The sequence below is a fragment of the Bubalus bubalis genome, chromosome 2 (assembly GCF_019923935.1).
Source record: "Bubalus bubalis isolate 160015118507 breed Murrah chromosome 2, NDDB_SH_1, whole genome shotgun sequence".
Lineage (NCBI taxonomy): Eukaryota > Metazoa > Chordata > Mammalia > Artiodactyla > Bovidae > Bubalus > Bubalus bubalis.
Window position 1 is genome coordinate 82,184,552 of NC_059158.1, and position 24,207 is coordinate 82,208,758.

At 37.8% G+C, this 24,207-nt stretch overlaps 1 protein-coding gene across 4 annotated transcripts in view; it reads left to right on the forward strand.

Annotated features, from left to right (window-relative positions):
- Positions 1 to 24,207, forward strand: part of SCN9A (sodium voltage-gated channel alpha subunit 9) — a 168,395-nt gene that overhangs the window by 130,741 nt on the left and 13,447 nt on the right. For all 4 annotated transcript variants that reach the window (XM_044934418.2, XM_025275646.3, XM_044934416.2 and 1 more), the window contains exons 19-24: positions 6,960 to 7,114; positions 9,493 to 9,666; positions 13,389 to 13,511; positions 17,620 to 17,901; positions 18,812 to 18,865; positions 19,728 to 19,865. In XM_044934418.2, coding sequence (XP_044790353.2) covers positions 6,960 to 7,114; positions 9,493 to 9,666; positions 13,389 to 13,511; positions 17,620 to 17,901; positions 18,812 to 18,865; positions 19,728 to 19,865 — 926 coding nt within the window. The remainder of the gene's footprint in view (positions 1 to 6,959; positions 7,115 to 9,492; positions 9,667 to 13,388; positions 13,512 to 17,619; positions 17,902 to 18,811; positions 18,866 to 19,727; positions 19,866 to 24,207) is intronic.

The following is a 24,207-nucleotide window of genomic DNA, read 5'->3' on the forward strand; positions in this document are numbered from 1 at the left end:
CCACCTGGGAAGCCCAAAAGAAGAATAGGCAAAATCAGTCTACAGAGGTAGAAGTCAGACTAATACTTACCTTTAGGAGGTACAGATTGGGAAAGGGCATGACGATGATTTCTGGGTGCTTGAAAATGTTATATCATGACCGACATGGCTATTACATGAAAATATTAATCTATATAGTTAAAATATATATACTATACTGTATGTATGTTCTCCTCAATAAGAATTTAAATAAATAGATAAATATATTTTTTAATGACCAGAACACCAAAGAAAATCTATGAGCAAACACACATCTCTTAGTTATATCATTTTGAGCAGCTGTGTTCCACTAGAGACTTTATACTCATTGGACCTGCTAGGGTAAGAGGTTCAGCCTGATGAATTAAACAGGGCAACCAATGAGCAATGGCAACCTTCAGCTTATCTACTTACTTTATCCAGTCACCAAATAATTATTAAGTACTTTCTGCCAGGCCCAGGCCTGAACACTAGACAGAGCAGTTGAAAAAAAGAAAAAAGTTTCTTACCCAAATGAAATATGTAAGTATGTAGTAGATCAGATAAGCAATATGTGCTCTAGAGAAGTAAAATGAAAATGGGAGTACCAAGGTCAAGGGGTAGAAGCCTACTACGATATAAGTAGAGTGATCAGAGAAGGACTTTCTAAAAAGATAACACTTGATCAGAGACCTAAAGGAAATTCAAGCAGATATATGAAGGAAGACTGTTTCAAGCAGAATAAGGAAGACATATGCCCTAAAGTGGGGATATGCACATTTGAAAACAAAATCAAGGGGCCAGTATGAGTCGAACAGATTGAGAGGTGGGAAGATTGGTAAAAGATGAGGTTAGAGATGCAACAGAGACCAGATCATAAGAGTATTGAAAAAACATAAGAATCTTGTTTAGAAGTCTCACAGCATGCCATCTTATAAGCAGATGGGTGGGTAGCAAGGGCCAAAGTTGGAAAACCTCTGAATGTTCCTGCAGTAATCCAGGTGAGAAGTGATGGGAAATTAAAACTGCTGTGGGAGTATGAGTGTCTGAATATATTTTGAAGTTAAAGCTGAAGGGATTTGCTGATGGATTAGATGTTGGGTGTTAAAGCTTTCTTTTCTTTAGAAGAGTCAAAGATGACTCCAAGCTTGGGGCCTCCGAGAAATACATAGTCTCCACATGAAGGGTTAAAAATGAGCGGGCTTGGTCTCCATGGGAAATCCACAGTTTGTTTACTTATAGTAGAAATGACCCTCACCAAGTTGTGATTGGCTGACAAGCGTTGAGCTAGAATCAATGCCAATTTAGAGCAGTATTTGGCCTTCACAGGTTTTTGTTACCTGAATGGCAGCAGAAAAATCAAGGCAAATGTGTGAGTTAAGTCAGAATAATTGTGTTTTGGTGAAGACGAACACTAACAAATCCATTGAGCCTTTTCAGCTTCATGACTACCACTTTATCAGTTTGCACCTTATTCCTCTTCACCTTTTTCTCCTCCCTCTTCTTCTGTGTCTTTCTTTAGTTCTGTGTCATTAGCGTTACAATTCAAGACTTCAGGTTCCTTCCCCAGTTCTAGTACCATTCTTTACTATCCTTAATTCTAAATGTCTTTGCAATCTGTATAATTATGAGCATGACATGACTCTTTGGTTCTGCTTGGTTTTATATTGTACTTCTGTTGGATTAAACAATTAGTAAATCAAAAAATCAGGATTAGGGTGTGAGAAGGATACACTCTTCCTTAAAAGGATGTGTTTTCTATTAATTTGATAGGAGGCACTAACTCAGCTCTGCCCTCAAGTGTTCTGAGTTCAACTTCCTAAAAAATAGCTAATAACTAATCCTAACTTTGATAACACAATAACTAACTCTTCTGTGCCTATTTTGTCTTTTTTTTTTTTTGGAAGGAAAATATGGACAAAACATTTCTTTTAAAGGATTTATAATTTTTTAAGTGTTTAAAAAAAGACATTTTCTAATCAGTTTTTACATTAATTATACTGATCATGCTGTTACATTTTTATTAATGGATATACTGTCTTAGAAGAAGTCTGTGGTTTCTTTTTTATTTGAAAGCGTTAGTTTAACATGATGAAACCAAGTGGAGATTTTATGTAATGGCTCATAAGAGCAAATAAATGAAAGCACCCAAAAGGAATAGCATTTACCCATGGGGACCCATTAAAATGTTTGAGAGGTTCTCTGTTATGTTTACATTTAATTAATAGTCCTTTTAAAAAAGAAAGTGTGATTCCGTTGCTAACCAGCTAGGTTGGAAACATCTTGGGATATACTATGATGGTCAAACAGGCAGTGGTCTTGCACTCCTGTCTCAAAATAAGAGAGAAACTCTGTGAGGTATGATAAATCCTGAGGAAAATATCTATGCACCTTCATCTCAGATAAAAGGTTTATCTACTTTTCTAATTAGAATATATAGTGCCTTTTCCTACCTGAATCATAAGAATAATATTCTCTTCAATCTAAATTCTGACAAAAATAAATCCAAAATGGTAAAATCTTCTTGGGGCTTCCTTGATGGCTCGGTGGTAAAGAATCTGCCTGTCAATGCAGGAGATGCCAGAACTTAAAAGTTCCCAGAAAGGACAAGAACACATAAAATATACATGCCAGGAAAAATGTCAGAGACTTGGGGGAAACATCGCTTGCTACATTTCTATAAAGCTGAAAATTATTTACTAAGACTTACCTCCTATTAAGAATCAGTGAACTAATGTCACTACAGAATCATAAAAGAAGTACAGTTCATTGTCCAAAAAATATATTTCATTAAAATTCTAGCTATGTTGTTTCAGGACATACAGTTTATGATTATATGAAGTTATTACTTGATAGGCTCAATATTTTAATGAAATATATTGCTTGATAGACAAGGAAATTATTTTTAAAGCAGCCATGAAATTAAAAGTCGCTTACTCCTTGGAAGGAAATTTATGACCAACCTAGATAGCATATTAAAAAGCAGAGACATCACTTTGCCAACAAAGGTCCGTCTAGTCAAGGCTATGGTTTTTCCTGTGGTCATGTATGGATGTGAGAGTTGCACTGTGAAGAAAGCTGAGCACCGAAGAATTGATGCTTTTGAACTGTGGTGTTGGAGAAGACTCTCGAGTCCCTTGGACTGCAAGGAGATCCAACCAGTCCATTGTGAAGGAGATCAGCCCTGGGATTTCTTTGGAAGGAATGATGCTGAAGCTGAAACTCCAATACTTTGGCCACCTCATGCGAAGAGTTGACTCATTGGAAAGACCCTGATGCTGGGAGGGATTGGGGGCAGGAGGAGAAGGGGACAACAGAGGACGAGATGGCTGGATGGCATCACCAACTCGATGGACATGACTTTGGGTGAACTCTGGGAGTTGATGATGGACTGGGAGGCCTGGCATGCTGAGGTTCATGGGGTCACAAAGAGTCGGACACAACTGAGCAACTGAACTGAACTGAACTGAAACTTCTGAAACAAGTATCTGAAAGCACTGTTCATTTTTGCTCTCCCAATTCTACTTTCCCTCCAAATGAGGTTTTACGTCTAAGATTTTTAAGAGAAGAATTAACTGTAGTACCTCTTTTTAAATTCATTCTTTTCTTTAAAGTAATTTTGATTGTTTATTCTTTAATCAGTTTTAATTTTAAAAATTTTCAATTGTTATTTCCCTAAGCCTCTCTTGGTCATAGCTCTGTTCACAGTCTTCATGAAACTTCTTACTTTCTAACTTTTCTTTTACTTCAGCCTCTTGTACATTTCCCCCACTGCCAACTCTGTCATTTCCTTCAGGGTTTTCTTTTCTTCCGCCTATCCCAGTGATGTACAGCTAAATGTTTAACAACCAGTTCTCCAAGAAAAAAAAAAAAATGGTATACGTACTGCCATCAGTTTACCATATTCTGTTGATGTAAAGGATATGTGGTACACAATTTACAAATAATAATATAATCAACATCCTTCATTGACTATTCCATATAGCTATTCTCACAGAGTGTGAATTTTGCCAATTTTTTAAATTTATAACAATGATTGCAATTGATAAACAATAATAGTTTTAACCTGAAGGTTGCTTGGTATTTTCATTTACATTAATCAGTAACATGAAACAGACTTCCTGTCAGAACTTGACTCATTCATCAGTGATGTGAACAAATTTTAGCTGAATCAGATAATAGGATTTGAGCAATGAAGGAATATTTCCTCAAGTTTTTCATGCTATTCACGGTGTAATGGCTGCAAACATACATAACTTTTACTGTTTTATTAACATTTTATCCATCACTGTCTTAGTCTACTCTAGAAAATCAGCAAGCCTTGATTTATAGCACTTGATAACTTTTGTAAAGATTCCCACCATGACTCATTTCAAACTACTGGTGTCACTTTGCTGCATGTGGAGTTGAAAAGAGACACACAGTAGCCCAACAGTGTAACATATTTCTACCAACCAGGTAGAATACATAAAGATGCTCAAGAGCATTCAGTTCAGTTCAGTCGCTCAGTCGTGCCCGACTCTTTGCAACCCCATGAATCGCAGCACGCCAGGCCTCCCTGTCCATCACCATCTCCCGGAGTTCACCCAGACTCATGTCCATCGACTCAGTGATACCATCCAGCCATCTCATCCTCTGTCGTCCCCTTCTCCTCCTGCCCCCAATCCCTTCCAGCATCAGAGTCTTTTCCAGTGAGTCAACTCTTCGCATGAGGTGGCCAAAGTACTGGAGTTTCAGCTTCAGCATCATTCCTTCCAAAGAAATCCCAGGGCTGATCTCCTTCACAATGGACTGGTTGGATCTCCTTGCAGTCCAAGGGACTCGAGAGTCTTCCCCAACACCACAGTTCAAAAGCGTCAATTCTTCGGTGCTCAGCTTTCTTCACAGTTCAACTTTCACATCCATACATGACCACTGGAAAAATCATAGCCTTGACTAGATGGACGTTTGTTGGCAAAGTAATGTCTCTGCTTTTCACCGATAGTAAATTGTAGTAAAATTATTAGAGTAGTATGTTTTTAGTATTTATTACCTTTTCTAAAGTTATACTTTTAGGTTTATACATTTTAATTTTTGATAACAGCTGCATTTAACAACAGGCTAGCAAAATTTTCCTGACAATTTAACAATAAGTTGTCAAGACCAATGTGAGTTAGTTCCAGCATACCTTTGAATTCTCTTAATATAGCTGTTCCAGAATGTTCCAGACTTGCCCCTTTTCTCTCTTACCCTAAATACTTTTTTTGTGTGGCCTTAACAACTATCCTGATCTCAGCTGACACATACATGCTAATGATTCCTTCACATTCTTTTCCAGCCCAGACTTTTCCTTTAAACTTCACAGATTCACACCTTCAAATATCTACAGGACCTCTGTGCTTAGAGATTTCACCAGCATCTCAAACTCATTACCACCCCAAACAGCTCCTGCTTCTGTGGTCTTCATTCATTGCTGACATCCTCACAGTTGTCTGGGCTTCTCCCTTCTTCTTACATCCCATATCCAGTCAGTCAGCAAATCCACTGATTATACCAAATATGTCTTGACTCTGTTACTGCTCTAGTTCCTAACAAAAGCTACCCTAATCTATTTTTCTTGTTGGGGATACTGAACCAGCACCCTAAATGGTTTTCTAGTCTGGGTTTTTCTTTGTACCTCCCCATCCCTCTTTTTTCTTCTCTTCCAGCTTATCCTCCACAGTTGTTGGAGATGTCTATTTAAATTATGATCTTCCTATATAATTCTCTACCTACAACCCTTCACTTACCCTTCATTAGAATATAGGATATAGACCAAACTACTTACGGTGGGGGAAAATACTTTCTATAATCTGACCAATTTCTCTGCCTCATCTCTCATCCGTGCCTCTTGTGTACACTTTGCTTTCATCACAGTTCTGAAATATATCACAGTTCTGAAATACATCACAGTTCTGAAATACATCACAGTTCTGAAATACATCACAGTTCTGAAATAATCCCTGTACACATTTTGCTGCCTCTTGGCTGGAATTCCACCCAAACTCTTCTTGACTAACACTTTGATTTAATACACCTCTTCCAGAAAACCTCCTCTGACCTTACTTTTTCAACAAATTAAGCCAGCTTAGGTGAATGTCTTCCATGCTACCAAAAATAACCCCGGCATATCTGTCCTTTTAGTTGCTTTATCCTATTGTAGCCATTTATTTCTATATCTAGCTGCCTAACTAAAAGCCAAAAGTAGATTCCATAAGAAGAAGAAACTATGTACACAGCTGAGTAAAATGCTTGCTCAATAAATGTTTGATAAGGATGTGAATGAATAAAAACAACTTTAAAAATTCCTCAGTTTTTTTTTTATAGAAGTATGTTTTACATCTGTGATTCCAAAGTCAAATTGGTTTTTAACTTACATTATTTGAAAGTTTTATCTGCATCTTATAATCAAGATCTCTTTCTTTTGAACTGAATGTATAGGTCCTTCCACTAATTTTTAAAATATTACTTAGAATGCTGTTTCTCAAAAGTGCTTTTTTATAGAGGAGTTGAAGCAGCACCAGATTGTAGACTAAATTCACAAGAAGGTCATGAAATGCAGTATTATCTTGAGATTTATATTGATTCACCAATCATTATTTACTGCTCATTGTGTATCAGGATTAGGATTGTATTAGGGCTGCAATAATAAATAACAGTATGTGGTTTAAATACTGTAGAAGAGGTTGATGAGGAACTAGGGAAATATAGAAAACACAAATATATCCAAGTTAGAAATTACTGACAAATATTAAGAAAACACCATGGAGATTTAGGAGATAAGAAAAACCAACACCCAAGTTAAAATTATTTGAAGCTTCAGATGTGCTTGAAATTATTTGGTTGAGGAATTATCATAGGGAGCACTTTGCATTAAATAATATTTCTTAAGTATTTTATTTATTCTGAATATCCAGATCTTACATGCATGTCTTTCTTGCCAGGTTGCGTACAGAGGTTCCCATGCTGTCAAGTTAACATAGAATCAGGGAAAGGAAAAATCTGGTGGAACATCAGGAAAACCTGCTTCAGGATAGTTGAGCACAGTTGGTTTGAAAGCTTCATTGTTCTCATGATCTTGCTCAGCAGTGGTGCTCTGGTAAGTGATCTGACACCTAATGCTTAAATGGATGGTCATTATTTTTAATAAATGTGTTGGAAGTTAAAAATATTGTGGCATTTTTTTTTTTACTTAAAAATTAATCCCTCTGATCAGTAAAGGACAACATGTTAGTTACCTTAGTAAATATTTACTACATGCCATGCATTATTCTTCCTCCTGGAATGCAATGATTTTTAAGACCCACAGACTTTTCTCAAGGAGATCAGAGAGCTTTAGGGAAGTAAGAGGCACGAGTGATACAGAACTGGGATATGTCTGTAAGTGAAGTACATGCACGTTTAAGCTCTGGAGCAAGAAGAGTCGTCTGCTTGGGAATTCAGAAAGGTAGATGATATTTTGCAAAATCCAGAAAGATGAATAGGAATTTTCCAGCCAGGAAGGTGGCTTGAGGGGAATGAAGCATGAAATAGCATGAGACATTTAGGAAATTGAAAGTTGTCAAACTGTAGAAAGTGTTGTGGGAGGAAGAGCAAATCCAGGGAGGTGGGTGGTGACCAGAGATACTGTGAAAAAGATAAACAGTGTCAACTTATGAAGCATCTGGCATAAGAGAAAATACTGTAGTTTTAGGATGAGAATGGGATAGGTCTCATTCTTATACATGTGTTAAGCACTTTATATGAGATTTGAAAAGGATCTGGGAGAGTTAGAGGCTCCCTGAACTTTTTCTTGACTTAGAGAAGGGAAGCAAGAAAGTCCTGAGGGCCTGACTTTAATTCTTGCATTTCAGTTCCATTGTCATTCAGAAACTCTGCCAACTGCTAGAACCTTCTCTCAGCATCTTAGTAGATCTGTCCATTCTCTGTATCCCAACTTCTGTGTTTTCCTCAGTATTAACAATCAGATCAGATCAGATCAGTCGCTCAGTCGTGTCCGACTCTTTGCGACCCCATGAATCGCAGCACGCCAGGCCTCCCTGTCCATCACCATTTGTAAAAAGTGCTAAAGATTATTTTTAAAGTATTTATAGAAAAACTTGGAATAAGAAGAATAAGAATGGCACAAGTCCATAACTGTGGACAAGTAGACCACTGTTAACCACTAAAGATAAAGGTCCTTTTGCTTTAATTTTCTCCAACAAGGTGAATATTGTTTAAACTTAAAAGAGAAAATTCTAATCCTTTAGACCTGTCTAGGTCAGCAGTCATTTTCAATGGCTTCAGTTAACTCAATTCTTTAAGTCCTTTCAAACTATTTCTCAAGAAGTTTGCAGCTGTAACCACAGTATCATCATCTACCACTCACTGAAAGTTCTTGGGAAGGATCAAAAGGTGTCACATTGATGGAATGAATATAACAGATATTAGTAGAGCTGAAGCTTTTAATGAATGATAAAGGGTTGGTGAAAAATTCAAAGAAAGAAACCATCTTCTGTGCTCTATAGCCCTATTAAGCTACAGCACTTGATTTCACAAACCTTTCCTGCTGTGTTCTTGACATAGAGCTAGGTACTGAGAATTCATAAACACATAAGAGTTGAAGGAGAGGCTGTAAATCCTACTGCTGGCTTGAAGAAGAGTGCAGGGTGAGAGATTTATAGGAGGGGCTGACCCTGGAATCATGTCTTAAATTATTAGGACTTACTAGTTTGCAGGAGAGTGTAGGGATGTCAGATAGTGGAAATCACTGAAAGAGTCAGAGATCATGGTTCTTTTATAGGACTATAGTAATTTCATTTTTTTGCACCCTATTTCTCTTGACCTCTGGTGACCAGCCACCTGTACTGATGAGAACTAAATGTTACACTTGCGTGTGCTTGAGTGTTAAGTCGCTTCAGTTGTGCCTGACTCTTTACAACCCTGTGGCCTGTGGCCAGGCTCCTCTGTCCATGAGATTCTCCAGGCAAAAATACTGGAGTGGATGAGAATGGGATAGGTCTCTCAATCCTGCAGGATTCAGGATCTTTCCAACCCAGGGCTCAAACTGGCATCTCTTTACATCTACCTGCATTGGCAGGCAGATTGGTGACTCAGTGGTAAAAAAAAAAAAATCCGCCTGCAATACAGGAGATGCAGGAACCCAGGTTTGATTCCCTGGATTGGAAGATCTCCTGGAGGAGAAAATGGCAACCCACTCCAGTGTTCTTGACTGGAGAACCCCATGGACAGAGGGCTACAGACCGTGGGATTGCAGAGTAGGGAACTTAGCAAGACTTTCTTTCTTTTTTCCCTTTGCCACTAGCGCCACCTGGGAAGCACATGGGTTCCACTGTGACTGTAAACCAGAAGAAAGTCAGCAGCCCATAATAGCATAATATGTCAGTGATCTCTTTGTCAGAATTTCATTTCCTGTTTTGGTCTTGAATCATAAGCTTTAAGTTGTACTGAATTTAAATTCGAATGTTATTTTCACAGGCTTTTGAAGATATATATATTGAAAAGAAAAAGAACATTAAGATTATCCTGGAGTATGCTGACAAGATATTCACGTATATCTTCATTCTGGAAATGCTTCTAAAATGGGTAGCATATGGTTACAAAACCTATTTCACCAATGCCTGGTGTTGGCTGGATTTCTTAATTGTCGATGTAGGTACTTTTGAGTAAATTTTAAAGAGGGTTTATTCTTAATAATAAGAGCTCTGGAAAATCTCACTAATGTTATATATTAATCATATTTAGATAGGTGATATGCAAGAAACAGTTTTTTCCAAGGCATAGCTATACCTTATAATCTCCTGTGTTCTCTCAGACTTCCTCTGAGAAATTTTATTTTTGATACTTATACTAATAATTTCATATTTGATTTTTTTATTCACCTTTTTAATATATATGTTACATAGTTACTGCCTAGAAAAATGAATGGTAAGATGAATGCTTTTGCAGTATAATAGTTTTAAAGAAAGGCTAGCCAAAATAAGAAGTAACAGAAAGAATGTAGATCTTTTCTCTTAACCTGTAATTATGATTGAGTCTTCTAAAAATTATTATAAAATATTTAAAATCTTCACAAACTTCTTAAAATATTATCCCAAACTTTACTCTTTTCATCTTTCAGTTTAAGAAAAAAAGTTTATAAGCAGAGTTGAATTTATTTTTAGTTAATAAAGGGATATGGCTATTTAATAATGGAATTTGTATTTTGAAAATCTGAAGTGTGATTCTCAATATTTTGGAGTATGTAATATGCAGAATTCAGGAAAGTTATATAGCTTCAATTTGGATTTTTTAAATATTTTTCAAAAAGCTAAATAAATTATATATACATATAATATCTATAATATATATGTGTATGTTTATAAAATGTCTTAATAATGCAACAGAGCAAAACTCTACTCAATATTCACAATATTCATACACATCTAGGCATGTGGATTTAGGGGAGGAGTTGAGATTTTTTTTTTATTATCTCAAAAACAGAAATTTATCTATCTAGCACAGTTGCTCTTAAAGTGTAATCCCTGAACTAACATTTTTGGCACATGTGGGTGGGAACTTGTCAAAGATGCAAATTCTCAGGACCCACTTAAGTCCTACTAATAAGAAACAATGGTGTTGGGACCCAGCAAAACCGTGGTAACAAACCCTCCAGATGATTCTGGTGCATATTCAGCTTTTAGAACCACTCATGATTTGATATTCAGAGGATGGGCTTGTTTGATATCTGCAAGTTTCCTGATTATTTGAAACTTGCTTGACTGACCATTATTCATCAGGAGGGGCATATATCATGCTTATATACATGTATACATAAGTAGAAAGATAAATATGTGCATATATGTAGATGTTCTCAATTACAGACTGCATTTAATTTTCTCAATAATGTGCATATATTCAATGTAATAGCACTCACTCAGCAATGGTTTGGAGATCAGGTTAACCATTTCCTTAGGGGTTATTCAGATTATAATAGACATTTTAAAACTTTATTTTTGCTTGATAAAAAAAAAAGAACATTTATTATTCTAACTTAAAAGTACACCTATCTTTTAAACATACTTAAGTGGAAACTAATGGACCTGAAAGATTAGGTGAATTTAAAAGTGATATGAGGATTAGTTAGGAATGAGGATATATAGCATGAGGACCTAAAAAGAAACAGTTATCCTACATTTAGTGAGACATTTAGAAGTATATTAACTATGTGAAAGCAAAACACTTCACCACACATCCTGATTCAAAAATCACTTCACTGTGTTTCTGACAGCAGCAGCAGTGAACTTATAAATGGTCAATTTTTCTACTTCTTTAATAGTTAAACATAAGGAAGTTGACTCTTGAGTAGCTCCTAATCTTCCCTGGAAAATTGAATCTTTCAGTCATTACTTAATTCCAATGAACTGCATTGCAGATATTGTTCTTAGTCATTGCCTCTTATTGCACACAGTGTGAAACAATGGATATTTTAAATGGATCTTATTCAAAGACTGGATGCGTTTACCGTTCCAGATTTCAGGTCATTGAGGAGTTCATTGTTGCTTACCAAAATGTGTATTGATTTTCTCTCTATGTTTTTTCTTCTGAGATAATTTACATAAGAACACAGATTTCTGTCGGACACTGGTTGTGGTAATTGTGGAGGGTCGTCTAACATGACAAAGTTCTTGTATGACTGTACTGATTGTGAAGCCAGTGAGATCACCTACTAGTCAGATGTCTTCAGTACAATTGAGATTTTGTCCCACAAATTATTGCTAGGAAAATCTTTGCTTCTGATTCTGAGAAACTGTAGGGCAGAAAAATCTTGGAGAAAATTTGCCTCATTTCAAAATCATAAGTCTTCAGAATACTTTTGAATAAGGTCTATACTAGGACATAAATTTGGCTGAGTGAATGCCACACTCTTTGGACTTCACTTTAGAATCACACAGTTCTTTATTGTTGTTCAGTCACTAAGTCGTGTCTCTTTGTGACCCCGTAGACTGTAGCGTGTCAAGCTCCTCTGTCCTCCATTATTTCCCAGAGTTTGCTCAAACTCATGTCCCTTGAGTTGGTGATGCTATCTAAGCATCTCATCCTCTGCCACCCCCTTCTCCTTTTGCCTTCGGTCTTTCCCAGCATTAGGGTCTTTTCCAGTGAGTTGGCTCTTCACATTAGGCGACCAAAGGATTGGAGCTTCAGTTTCAGCAACAGTACTTTCAATGAATATTCAGGGTTGATTTTCTTTAGGATTGACTAGTTTGATCTTGCTGTCCAAGTGACCCTCAAAAGTATTCTTAAGCACCACAATTTGAAAGCATTAGTTCTTCTGCACTCAGTCCTGTTTATGGTCCAACTCTCACAACCGTACATAACTACTGGAAAAACCATAGCTTTGACTATACGGACCTTTGTCTGCAAAGTGATGTCTCTGCTTTTTAATATGCTGTCTAGGTTGGTCATAGCTGTTCTTCCAAGGAGCAAGCATCTTTTAATTTCATGGCTGCAGTCATCGTCTGCAGTGATTTTAGAGCCAAAGAAAATACCCTGGACTTTATTCCAATTAAAATTTTGATAGTTACTTTAATTAAATGTTCAGAATTAATAAGCAAGTGAAAAACCTACAAAAGTATGAAAAGCATATGTGATTTTATTATTCAGATATAAGAAATAACTTACTTTCCTTCTACTATTTCTTTTTTTCTGGTTAACTTTCCTTTAAATCTATTTCCTTAAAAAGGCATCTATTTTAACCAATTTTTAGACAATTAGTAGATAACTTTATATATAAATCATGTTGTTCTTGTTGAGTTGCTCTTCAGTTCAGTTCAGTTGCTCAGTCATGTCCGATTCTTTGCGACCCCGTGGACTGCAGCATGCCAGGCCTCCCTGTCCATCACAAACTCCCAGAGTTTACTCAAACTCATGTCCATTGAGTTGGTGATGCCATCCAACCATCTCATCCTCTGTCATCCCCTTCTCCTCCTGCCCTCAATCTTTCCCAGCATCAGGGTCTTTTCCAATGAGTTAGTGCTTCATATCAGGTGGCCAAAGTACTGGAGTTTCAGCTTCAGCATCAGTCCTTCCAATGAACATTCAGGACTGATCTCCTTTAGGATGGACTGGTTGGATCTCCTTGCAGTCCAAGGGACTCTCAAGAGTCTTCTTCAACACCACAGTTCAAAAGCATCAATTCTTTGGCACTCAGCTTTCTTTATAGTCCAGCTCTCACATCCATACATGACCACTGGAAAAACCATAGCCTTGACTAGATGGACCTTTGTTGGTTGCTCTTAGTGATCTTTAAAATTGACTTGTTCTCATCATGCTTTATTATTTAATTGAAATGATTAAATGAAATTTTTGATTAATGAAAATTTTCTTTTTTGTAGGTTTCTTTGGTTACATTAGTTGCAAACACTCTTGGCTACTCAGATCTTGGTCCCATTAAATCCCTTCGGACACTTAGAGCTTTAAGACCTCTGCGAGCTTTATCTAGATTTGAAGGAATGAGGGTAAGAAAATACTAAACTTTCTAATATATTCATATTTCCTAATAGAGTATGAAATATGAAAAATGGGTAATTAGGAATTATGGACTGTTTATACATGTGCATATATATACATATGTATGATCTGTTTATGTAAATGTGTATACATGTGCATATACACACATTTCAGTTTATATTGTTTAACAAAGAGTACATGAAATATAGTAATGCCTCCTTCATATTATATTGTTAAGCAGTGATTCAAATAAGTTACTTTTCCCTTCCTAAATGAAAATCTTTCCTATGGTAGGAAATGCAAATGAAGGGGACACTATTAGTCCTGACAGCATCTCTCAAATACAAGTCATGAAGAACTTGCCTGTATCAGGTGCTTAAATAATATTTTTTAAGGAGTCATTCTGGGTAGGAAGCATAAGAAAAGACAGAGAAGTAGCATCAGGCATCACTTTAAATTTCATTCTTGAAATATATGGTTCAATGAAAATATCTCCAAATTATATTTGAAAAAATGGAAGCTCTGAGTTAATTTAATTTGCACTAGTCTGTATAGTGCCTGACAACTGATTCATTTTTCAGAAACAAACCAGGTGAGATAAATAATGACTACCAGAAACCTAGCTTGAGGGCTGTATTAAACCAGCAACTTCTTCATAAAATACATAGAGGATAAGAGGACAGTGACTTTATTTTCTCTAATGAGTCCATGTCCTCATTTGTTGCTACTCCCATCAAATTTCTTCTTTTCCAGATAGGTTCCTGCTTTCTCATGCCTCCATTCTCTTGGCTGGGAATGCTTCTCCCTCCCCTGTCTCAACTCTAACTCATCAATATAGCAAATTCCTACTTATCCTTTAGACCTAAATTTAAATGTGCCTTATCTGTCCAGGTATAACTGGGCATCCTTCCTATGTGTTCAAACACATAAAATCCTTATTATATTGCATCATACATATTTATCTGACTGCCTCTCTGTAGTCTCTGAACAATTTAACATGCAGATTAATCTAGCTTGCTGCTTCTCTAAATGTAGTCAGCATCATTTGAAAACTTAGTAGAAATGCAAATTCCTGATTGCACCCTACATCTGCTGAATGATAAACTCTGGAGTGGGGCTCAGAAATCTGAAGCCTCTGGGGAATGGTAGAGGTCTTTTAGTCTAGCAGATCTTCATTGTTATTCCTGCTAACCTAATTAAGACTATTACCTCAACTAGTTAGTGTATCCAGTGCATATTGTTCCAATGTATATGAGAGATCATGATTATACAAAAAAATATCATAAGTAAAAGTCAATTCCTGTTTGTCCTGTAAGAACTGAAAAATTTATGTTTCATTTTATACACAAAGGTAATATTGGAATTGACATTAATTTTGCTCTTTGAGCATTAGTATATAGAATGTTGCCATCAGAACTTCTCACTGATCCTTGGACTCAAGGGGGGCACTTGTGACATTTTCATGATCAAGGAATATACTTTGACCAACAAAACTACTTCCCTCAGTGATTAAGTCACTCCATCATTTTACCCTGTTCTTTGTTCTTCATCTGTAATACAGCTGAATAGGATGAAGGAGAATGTTTTAATGCATTTGGAGTGACAAATGTATCTATTTAGTTATGTTTATTAGCCGGGCAAAAAAAAGGGACTTTTCTTCACAATGCAGCGTCATTTTTAAGAATATGATTGGAAACATTTTATAGTTAGCTTCCTTTGAAAAGACTTGAGGTTGTTGAACTTATTGACTTCTCCAAATGGCTTCTCATCAGAACAACATATATCCATCTCCCTCAGAGACCCATCATAATGCGCATTCTTTCAGCAAACATTTTCAACACCAACTATGAGTCAAATTTTGTTCTATAAAAGAAATACAATGGTAAATAGACCCCAGCCCCCCAGGAGTGAGTCAGGACAATGTCCATGGAGAGATAGACAGGGGAATATTAGTTATTCTGTGGCATCTGCTGTAAACAGTAGGCATCCGGTGCTACGGGAGTGAAGATGAAAGTGGCTGCCTGGGGGGACCTGGGAGGGGCTTCATAAGGAGGTGACCTTGGAGCCATGACTGAAAGAATGGGCCTAGCTCACAGGCAGGTGGGCATTCCAGGCAGAGGTGCAACTTGGTAGAGAAGGACAGAGTTGCATAGGCAAGGTGTGTTTGAGCAGAGACTAGAAGGATCAGCATGCCTAGGTGATAAGCATAGTGGGAGGGTAAAGGAAATGAGGGTGAAAATGCAGGTTTGAATCATAGCTGACCACTTTGAACTCTCTAATCCTGTTCTTCCTAACCCTTTTGAGGGTGATGTACACTATAAAACTCTTGTGAAAGTATAAATCATCTCCATAAACAAAGCATGCCCATAATATTTTCATATAATCTCATGCCCCCATGGAACCTCTACAGGTCCAGAAATCTCAGGGTAGTAACTGTAGTTCTGGGTCAAGAGTCAACAACCAAAGCCCACAAGCTGGATGCCTGTTTTATAAAGGAAGTTTCTTTGGATCACATTGCATTCTTCAGTCACTAAGCTGTGTCTGACTCTTTGTATAACCCCATGGACTGTAGCCCACCAGGCTCCTCTGTCCATGGGGTTTTTCCAGGCAACAATATTGGAGTGGGTTGCCATTTCCTTCCCCAAGGGATCTTCTGAACCCAGGGATCAAAACTGTGACTCCTGCATTGGCAGGCAGATTCGTTACCACTGAGCCCCCCAGGAAGCCCCACTGGATCATAGCCACACCCGTTGGTTTACGTATGGTCTGTGCTCCAATGGCAGAATGGAATAGTGGCAACAGAGATCATATAACCTGCAAAGCCTAAAAACATTGAAGACAATATTTGCCAACTCCTGCTCTAGACAATCTCAAAAGTAATCAGGGATCCTTAATGTCTTTCCTTTTGGAAACATCTTGAGAGTCTGCTCAACATATTGCAAAAAAAAGAGGGAACATATGCTTTTTACTTATCAAGTTAGTCTTTAATGCATTTGTCCCCAAATTCAGGGTAGAGTTTAAGAAGATAGTAAGTTTGGAAAGATGAGGTAATTAAGAAAATCTGGAGAGTGATAAATGTTACAGTAGTTGCATGCAGTAGGAAGAGGCATTGGTGAAAGGTAGTAGTAGAAATGGCTGAAAAGCAGAAATAACGGGAGCATGAAAGATAAACTGTATTGCATTTTTGTGTCAACTGAGACTAGCTCTATATTTAGCCAAGGCTTATGTGTAAAGTGCTTTTTAAAGTTAGAATAATAAATTTGAAAAGATTGCTCTCATTCTGCAGATGAGGAAACAGGGATCCTAAGGTCTTAAAGATATTTATGTATCACATAACTAGTGTCCATGCATGCTATGTCATTTCAGTCGTGTCCAACTCTCTGCGACCCTATGGACTGTAGCCCACCAGGTTCCTCTGTCCATGGAATTCTCCAGGCAAGAAAACAGGAGTAGGGTGCCATGCCCTCCTCCAGGGGATCTTCCCGACTCAGGGATCGAACCTGAGTTTCCTATGTCTCCTGCATTGGCAGACAGGTTCTTTACCACTAGTACCACCTGGGAAGCCCCATCACATAACTAGCAGAACCAATTAAATCTAAGGAGTTCAAATCACAAAAAGATTCCCAGTCTTAATTCCAGCTTATATATAGTAATGGTTTACATGGAAGAATTTTAGCACTGGTAATTCTAGGACTATGAACCTTTAAATGTACATTTTGCTTATTTAATCATTTATATTTATAAATTTCTTTCTTTTCTAGAGCATGCAGATTTTATGACTTCACCTTACATACATCAGGTTTTGGTTTATTCTTTTATTTATTTAATTTATTTGAACTGTCATTTAATCTTAGTAAATTGTTTCGTATTGTTGCTAATAGTTTCACTGTGTGATCCTCATGTATTTTTGTAAACTCATTGAGCACAGGACTCCTGTCTCATTTTGTCCTGCTTAGCACACTGCTGAGCGTATAGTAGGCATTCAATAAGTCTTATGTCTTAAACATGTAAGGGTAGCTTTTCTAACTTTTTAAATTCTGCATAATGTTTCATTAATGTTGCCTACTTAACATTCTTACTGGTCCTAATCCTTCTTTTCTTTCTTTTGAATGCTAGGTGGTTGTGAATGCGCTCATCGGTGCAATTCCTTCTATCATGAATGTGCTACTTGTGTGTCTCATATTCTGGCTGATATTTAGCATCATGGGAGTAAATTTGTTTGCTGGCAAGTTTTATGAGTGTATTAACACCACAAATGGATTACGGTTTCCTACAAGTGAAGTTGAAAACCGTTCTGCCTGTCTTGCGCTTATGAATGTTAGTCAAAATGTGCGATGGAAAAACCTAAAAGTGAACTTTGATAATGTTGGACTTGGTTACCTGTCTCTACTTCAAGTGGTAAGTGACTCATTTTATGAATGCTTGATATTTTAGTGCACATTGGATGGAGGACCTGTCATTATCATATAGCTATTAACTAAAATAAAGTACCGTGTGACTTAAAAAACAGAAGTGGTCTTTCTTAGAACATGTGCCTATAAACATGAGTTAAGAAGCATGGGCTCTATTGCACTGATCTACAGGCGATAAATCCATCATCACCTTTTCAGAGTCCCCTGACCCCCTGCCATCGTGCCTTCTGAATTGCTCCAAATATGAATAGTCATTTTTTGGACTACTGCTTTCACACTACAAGGAAATCAGAAGGACTTGCCACTGGTACAGAAAGTCCTTAAGATATGGAGAAAAATTGCTTCTTTCCTTAGTTGTAAAACTCTCCACCCCCTCTGGAAAAATAAAAGTTCAGGTACAAAACTCACAGGCAGTTCTAACGACCTGGAAATTCACTGCTGCTGCTAAGTCACTTCAGTCGTGTCCAACTCTGTGCAACCCCATAGACGGCAGCCCACTAGGCTCCCCCGTCCCTGGGATTCTCCAGGCAAGAACACTGGAGTGGGTTGCCATTTCCTCCTCCACTAGGACTGAGATTTAGAACGTGACTTGGCAATGTGCCCCGCCTCTTTTTCTTCTTGACACAGCATCTTTATGTTAAGTTGATATCTTGAAATATAATAGGCTCTCTTTATCCATGGCTTTGCATCTACAGGATGCAAGGGCTTGAGCATGGGCAGATTTTGGTATCTTCAGGGAGTACCCTGGAACCAGTCCCCCCTGCAAGTACCAAGGGATGACTGTATAGTTCACTAACTTAATATTACTTAAATGTTGTAATATTAAATACACTTACTTTATGGCTATTTTAGACTATGAGCTTTACATTCAGATTCTATCAATGTTATATTTACAGGCAACATTTAAGGGATGGATGGATATTATGTATGCAGCAGTTGATTCTGTTAACGTAAGTATTGGTAAACATAACACCGAACTCTACAATTTTGCAAAGCTTCTTTGTTTAGTTAGGCTGTTTTCAAACAGCAGCTCCAAGAAGCTCCTGCTACGGGCACACACACTGAAGAAAATCCACCTGGTAGTTGCCTCGGTTACCTGTGTGGCATTTGGAAACAGAGCTTGACTTAAATTCTGTGACTCTGCTGTATCAGACAAGCTTGCATCTGACTTGCAGCAAGCCACTTTATCTCTCTGAGCCTGTTTATTGATCTATAAAAAGAAAATAATTCACCACCACCTCATGGGGCTGTTCTCTGGATCCAGCTAGAAAATGTAAATAGAGAACTTAGCTCAGCCTGGCAGTAATGTGTTCAGTAAATATTTATCAAAATAAAAATGAAATAACATGTTTTATTTATCAGTTTTACTGCTTTTATATTTTAAAGTGCCTTGGAAGAGTTAATGTGAAATAAGTCTCACACTAAGGAATTTTGAAAACTACTGACTATTTATATTATCACAAAAGCTAGTGAAGATATTTCTATAATCAAATTTAAAAACGCAAAATTTATATAAACATGATATCATCTCTTTTATGTTTTTTCTGGAAACAAATAACACGGATTGTAATTTACTTACTACATTGTCCTATAATCCAAGAAAGTGGATAAGCCCTTTGTAGTTATTTGAAAATTATATTTAGTATTGAATAAATGTTTAAGAATGATTATGTTGAACTTTGACAACACTATGGCTTCTGTAAAACTACGTTTACCTAGGATTGCACTATTTGAATTTCCTTGTCAGAGCATGTGAGAAAGAAAATGATGAATTTATTGTCAACATACCGTTAACTTCTGTTAATTCCGTAGGTAGACAAGCAGCCCATTTATGAATACAGCCTCTACATGTATATTTATTTTGTCATCTTCATCATCTTCGGGTCATTCTTCACTTTGAACTTGTTCATTGGTGTCATCATAGATAATTTCAACCAACAGAAAAAGAAGATAAGTATTTCAAGTTTTTGTCATTGCCCTGAAAGACATGAACATTATTTTTCAAAAAAATATAATGTGAAATGTAATGTCAATTACTTCATTAGAATTTCATTAATTTTCCAAGTAGTTTTTAGTATCTAGTGATGGATATGCTTAATCTCATTCATCTCTGCACAGAAAATAATCATCCTGCAATACCTGAGACCTGGGTTCGATTCCTAAGTCAAGAAGATCCCCTGGAGATGGAAATGGCACCCGACTCCAGCATTCTTGCCTGGAGAATCCCATGGACAGAGGAGCCTGACGGGCTACATTCCATGGGGTCACAAGACCTAGACACAACTTAGTGACTAAATGACCACAAAGTCCTAATTATTTTTAAGCAATACATCAACTATTCAGGTTTTTTTCCCCCAGTGTTCCCTGTGGAGACTTGATTAAGAAAACTCAGTGCACTAATTATTTATTCAAAATGCTTTTCATAAATAGTTCCTATATTCTGTTCTGAGCCATAAGAGGGATTATTGTTATAGACTTTGTCTTATAAATGAGAAAAGGCACAGAGATTTTGAGTGATTTACCAAAATTATGCACCTGGTATGTGATAGGGTTTTAATAGTCAGTAGTTGATCTTATCGGAGAAGGCAATGGCACCCTACTCCAGTACTCCTGCCTGGAAAATCCCATGGACAGAGGAGCCTGGTAGGCTGCAGTCCATGGGGTCGCTGAGGGTCGGACATGACTAAGCGACTTCACCTTCACTTTTCACTTTCATGCATTGGAGAAGGAAATGGCAACCCACTCCAGTGTTCTTGCCTGGAGAATCCCAGGGACGGGGGAGCCTGGTGGGCTGCTGTCTATGGGGTCACACAGAGTCGGACACAACTGAAGTGACTTAGCAGCAGCAGCAGCAGCAGTTGATCTTATATACTTTGTATATTATTTAGGCCCCTTTCTACCCCCCAAATACTTTAATATGATATAGTTATAAATGCAATAAGAAGTTAACAAGAAATATAAATAGGCAGTTAGAAGAAAGCTAGATACAGCTAAAACATTTTTATGATGTATGTGACAATTGAGCAGGCCTTGGAAGATGGATGAAGAGACACATAGCAACGGGGAGGCAAAAGGATAAGTAGTCCACAGCAGGTCAGAGATATGTCTGAGCACATGCACAGTGATGATAAAGGAGGCAGCAATCCAGGCAAAATACCAGTCCATCCAGTTGGGATGTAGTTTTGAGAAAAGAAATAGCAAGAGGTCTTGATTTGCTTGAGCACAGATCTGAAAAGCCATATTAGATATTTTTCAATAGGAGCTGATGTCATTGAAGTATTAAGGAAGAACATACAAGCAGGACATACACATCTATTAAGATTTGATGACATGTCTGATCCTGTGTAAAGTACTTTACACAGTAATCTTCATCACATTCTGTAAGTGTAGAGGGCATAGTATCCCCATTTCACCTCTCAGAGGGGTTATGTGCCTTGCACATGATTGGATAGCTCAGAAGTAGCTGCATCATAGATCCAACTCTGAGGTCTCTTTTCCCAGAATTTATAAAATCCAGCTTTAATTTAAAAAATTAATCTATCAGTGATGCCGAGAATGTAAGAGCCCAAAGACTAGGTTAGACTCTCCTTTACCTGCTACCTAGACCACACTTCGGAGAAGGTAATGGCACTCCACTCCAGTACTCTTGCCTGGAAAATCCCATGGGTGGAGGAGCCTGGTGGACTGCAGTCCATGGGGTCGCACAGAGTCGGACACGACTGAGCCACTTCACTTTCACTTTTCAGTTTCATGCATTGGAGAAGGAAATGGCAACCGACTCCAGTGTTCTTGCCTGGAGAATCCCAGGGACGGGGGAGCCTCAGAGTCGGACATGACTGAAGTGACTTAGCCGCAGCAGCAGCAGACCACACTTCATTTTCCAAATTAGTCATTTGCAGCACTAGAGAACATGTGTGTGTGAGTGCTAAGTCGCTTCAGTCATGTCCGACTCTGCGTCCCTGTGGACCATAGCCACCAGGCTGTGCTGTCCATGTGATTCTCCAGGCAAGGGTACTGGAGTGAGTCGCCGTACCCTTCTCCAGGAGATCTTCCCAACCCAGGGGTAGAATCCCGTGTCATGTCTCCTGCATTGGCAGGAGGGTTCTTTACCACTAGTGCCACCTGGGAAGCCCACTAGAGAATAGGTGATACATTCAATTAAGAGATTTTAGAGGGTAGGATCTACAGTATTGTTTGTGGTTTGCAGGAGAAAAAATTGTCTATGAAGTCTCAGTTTTCTCAAAGTAAACTGAGTTACTGTGGCTGTAGCACCACCCACAGGAAGAGACTGTAGAAGGATGAGGTATAGAATAACAAGAGGAAGTGATTTCAGGTACTGGCTTAGTATCTAAGAAAAGACAGATGTACTTGCAATGAATTGTCATTCATGATATGATTGACTGTTCATGGGTGAAGGAAAATGTAGTCAATATTGTGTTGCTTATGCTTACATTCTGAATACAGGTGTTTATTTTTCAAAGAATTTTTTAAATTCCTTGTTCCATTCTAACATTTTAGATCTGACAGTCAAAGTTAGTATTATCATATATTCATGCCTTTAGGCAGAGAATCTTAAATAAATAATAATCTTGAAAAAATATAAATTATACCTTCATTTCCAATGTAGTTATTTTTCCTACTTTGGTTATTATATATGTGTACCTGTGATATATAAGCACACACATATAGTTCTGCAGCATTTCCTATAGAGGATGAATTATACGTGTATCTAGAAAGAGCGGTATGACCATGACAGAACAGCCACAGCCCTTACTGCTTTAGTCCCCTTGCTTTTAAATATTATTCTTACAACAAGAATTGCCACTGCCGGAAGATGGGATGAATAGACACCATTCCCAGTAGCATCAGGCAAAATTACTAATTTCAAAACCCTGACAGCTCCTGTTATCCCCTACCATTCTTCCCGTGTTTCATTTGCATTTGAAACATGCTTTTTATCTTTTGCCCCTTTCTGAATAAGTTTACAGTTTCTTTCCAACCTACTTGGAGAATGAAAGAAGACAGGAACAACCTGTCTTCAGTTAATAACCTACTACGTAGGAGGCCTACTGTGCTATACAAAGTGTGTATGAATTCATCTAATCCATAGAACAAGCAAATGAAAGTGGTACCTTTATACGTATGTATAAACCGAGGCCTATAAAGAGTAAACAGCTTGTTTCAAATCAAGAACTAGGTCATTGGCAGTCAGGATCCAAAGTTCTGTTTGAGTGCAAAGCCCATCCAAAATGAAATGTGGCCTCTTAGTGCTTTTTAACTTCAACACTTTGATCTCGGTTTGGTGTGAAAGTCAAAGTGTTAGTTGATCAGTCATGTCCAACTCTTTGCAACCCCATGGACTGTAGCTCACCAGGTTCTTCTGTCTATGGAATTTTCCAGGCAAGAATACTGGAGTGGGTTGCTATTCCCTTCTCCAGGGGATCTTCCCAACTCAGGGATCGAACCTGCATCTCCCACTTGGCAGGCAAATTCTTTACCGCTGAGCCACCTGGGACGCCCACCAAATACCCATACCTCTTTCTAATAGCCAACCCCACTTTACTAGTTTTTCAAACTAGTCTTTGAAACTAGTCCTTAAGTCTTATAAATACTGTTTTTATCTTTAACAAATCTATGTGATAATTGGGTTTTAATAGTTCATCAGAAAATATACTTCTAAAATTTGAACTTAAGTTATTAATGAGTTCAGGTTATAAAAGGGAAATGTATGCAATGTATTTACACAAATGACTAGTACAGACCTTGGTACATGTAAGTAAATTCTAAGTAACATCAACCCTTTTCAGTAACAGTAACCTTATTTGGAAGGTTAATAACAACCACAGGAATTATAAATAATTATTGAATGTTTGGAATGCAGTATCTTAATTGATCCTCACAACAAACCAGTGAAGTAATTACTCTTGTAGTGTGAGATTATTCAACCTTCAGTTCAGTTCAGTTCAGTTCAATTGCTCAGTCGTGTCCAACTCTTTGCGACCCGATGAACCACAGCACACCAGGCCTCCCTGTCCAACACCAACCCACGGAGCCCACCCAAACTCATGTCCATTGAGTCACTGATGCCATTCACCATCTCAGCCTCTGTCGTCCCCTTCTCCTCCTGCCCTCAATCTGTCCCAGCATTAGGGTCTTTTCAAATGAGTCAGCTCTTCACATCAGGTGGCCAAAGTATTGGAGTTTCAGCTTCAACATCAGTCCTTCCAGTGAACACCCAGGGCTGGTCTCCTTTAGGATGGACTGGTTGGATCTCCTTGCAGTCCAAGGGACT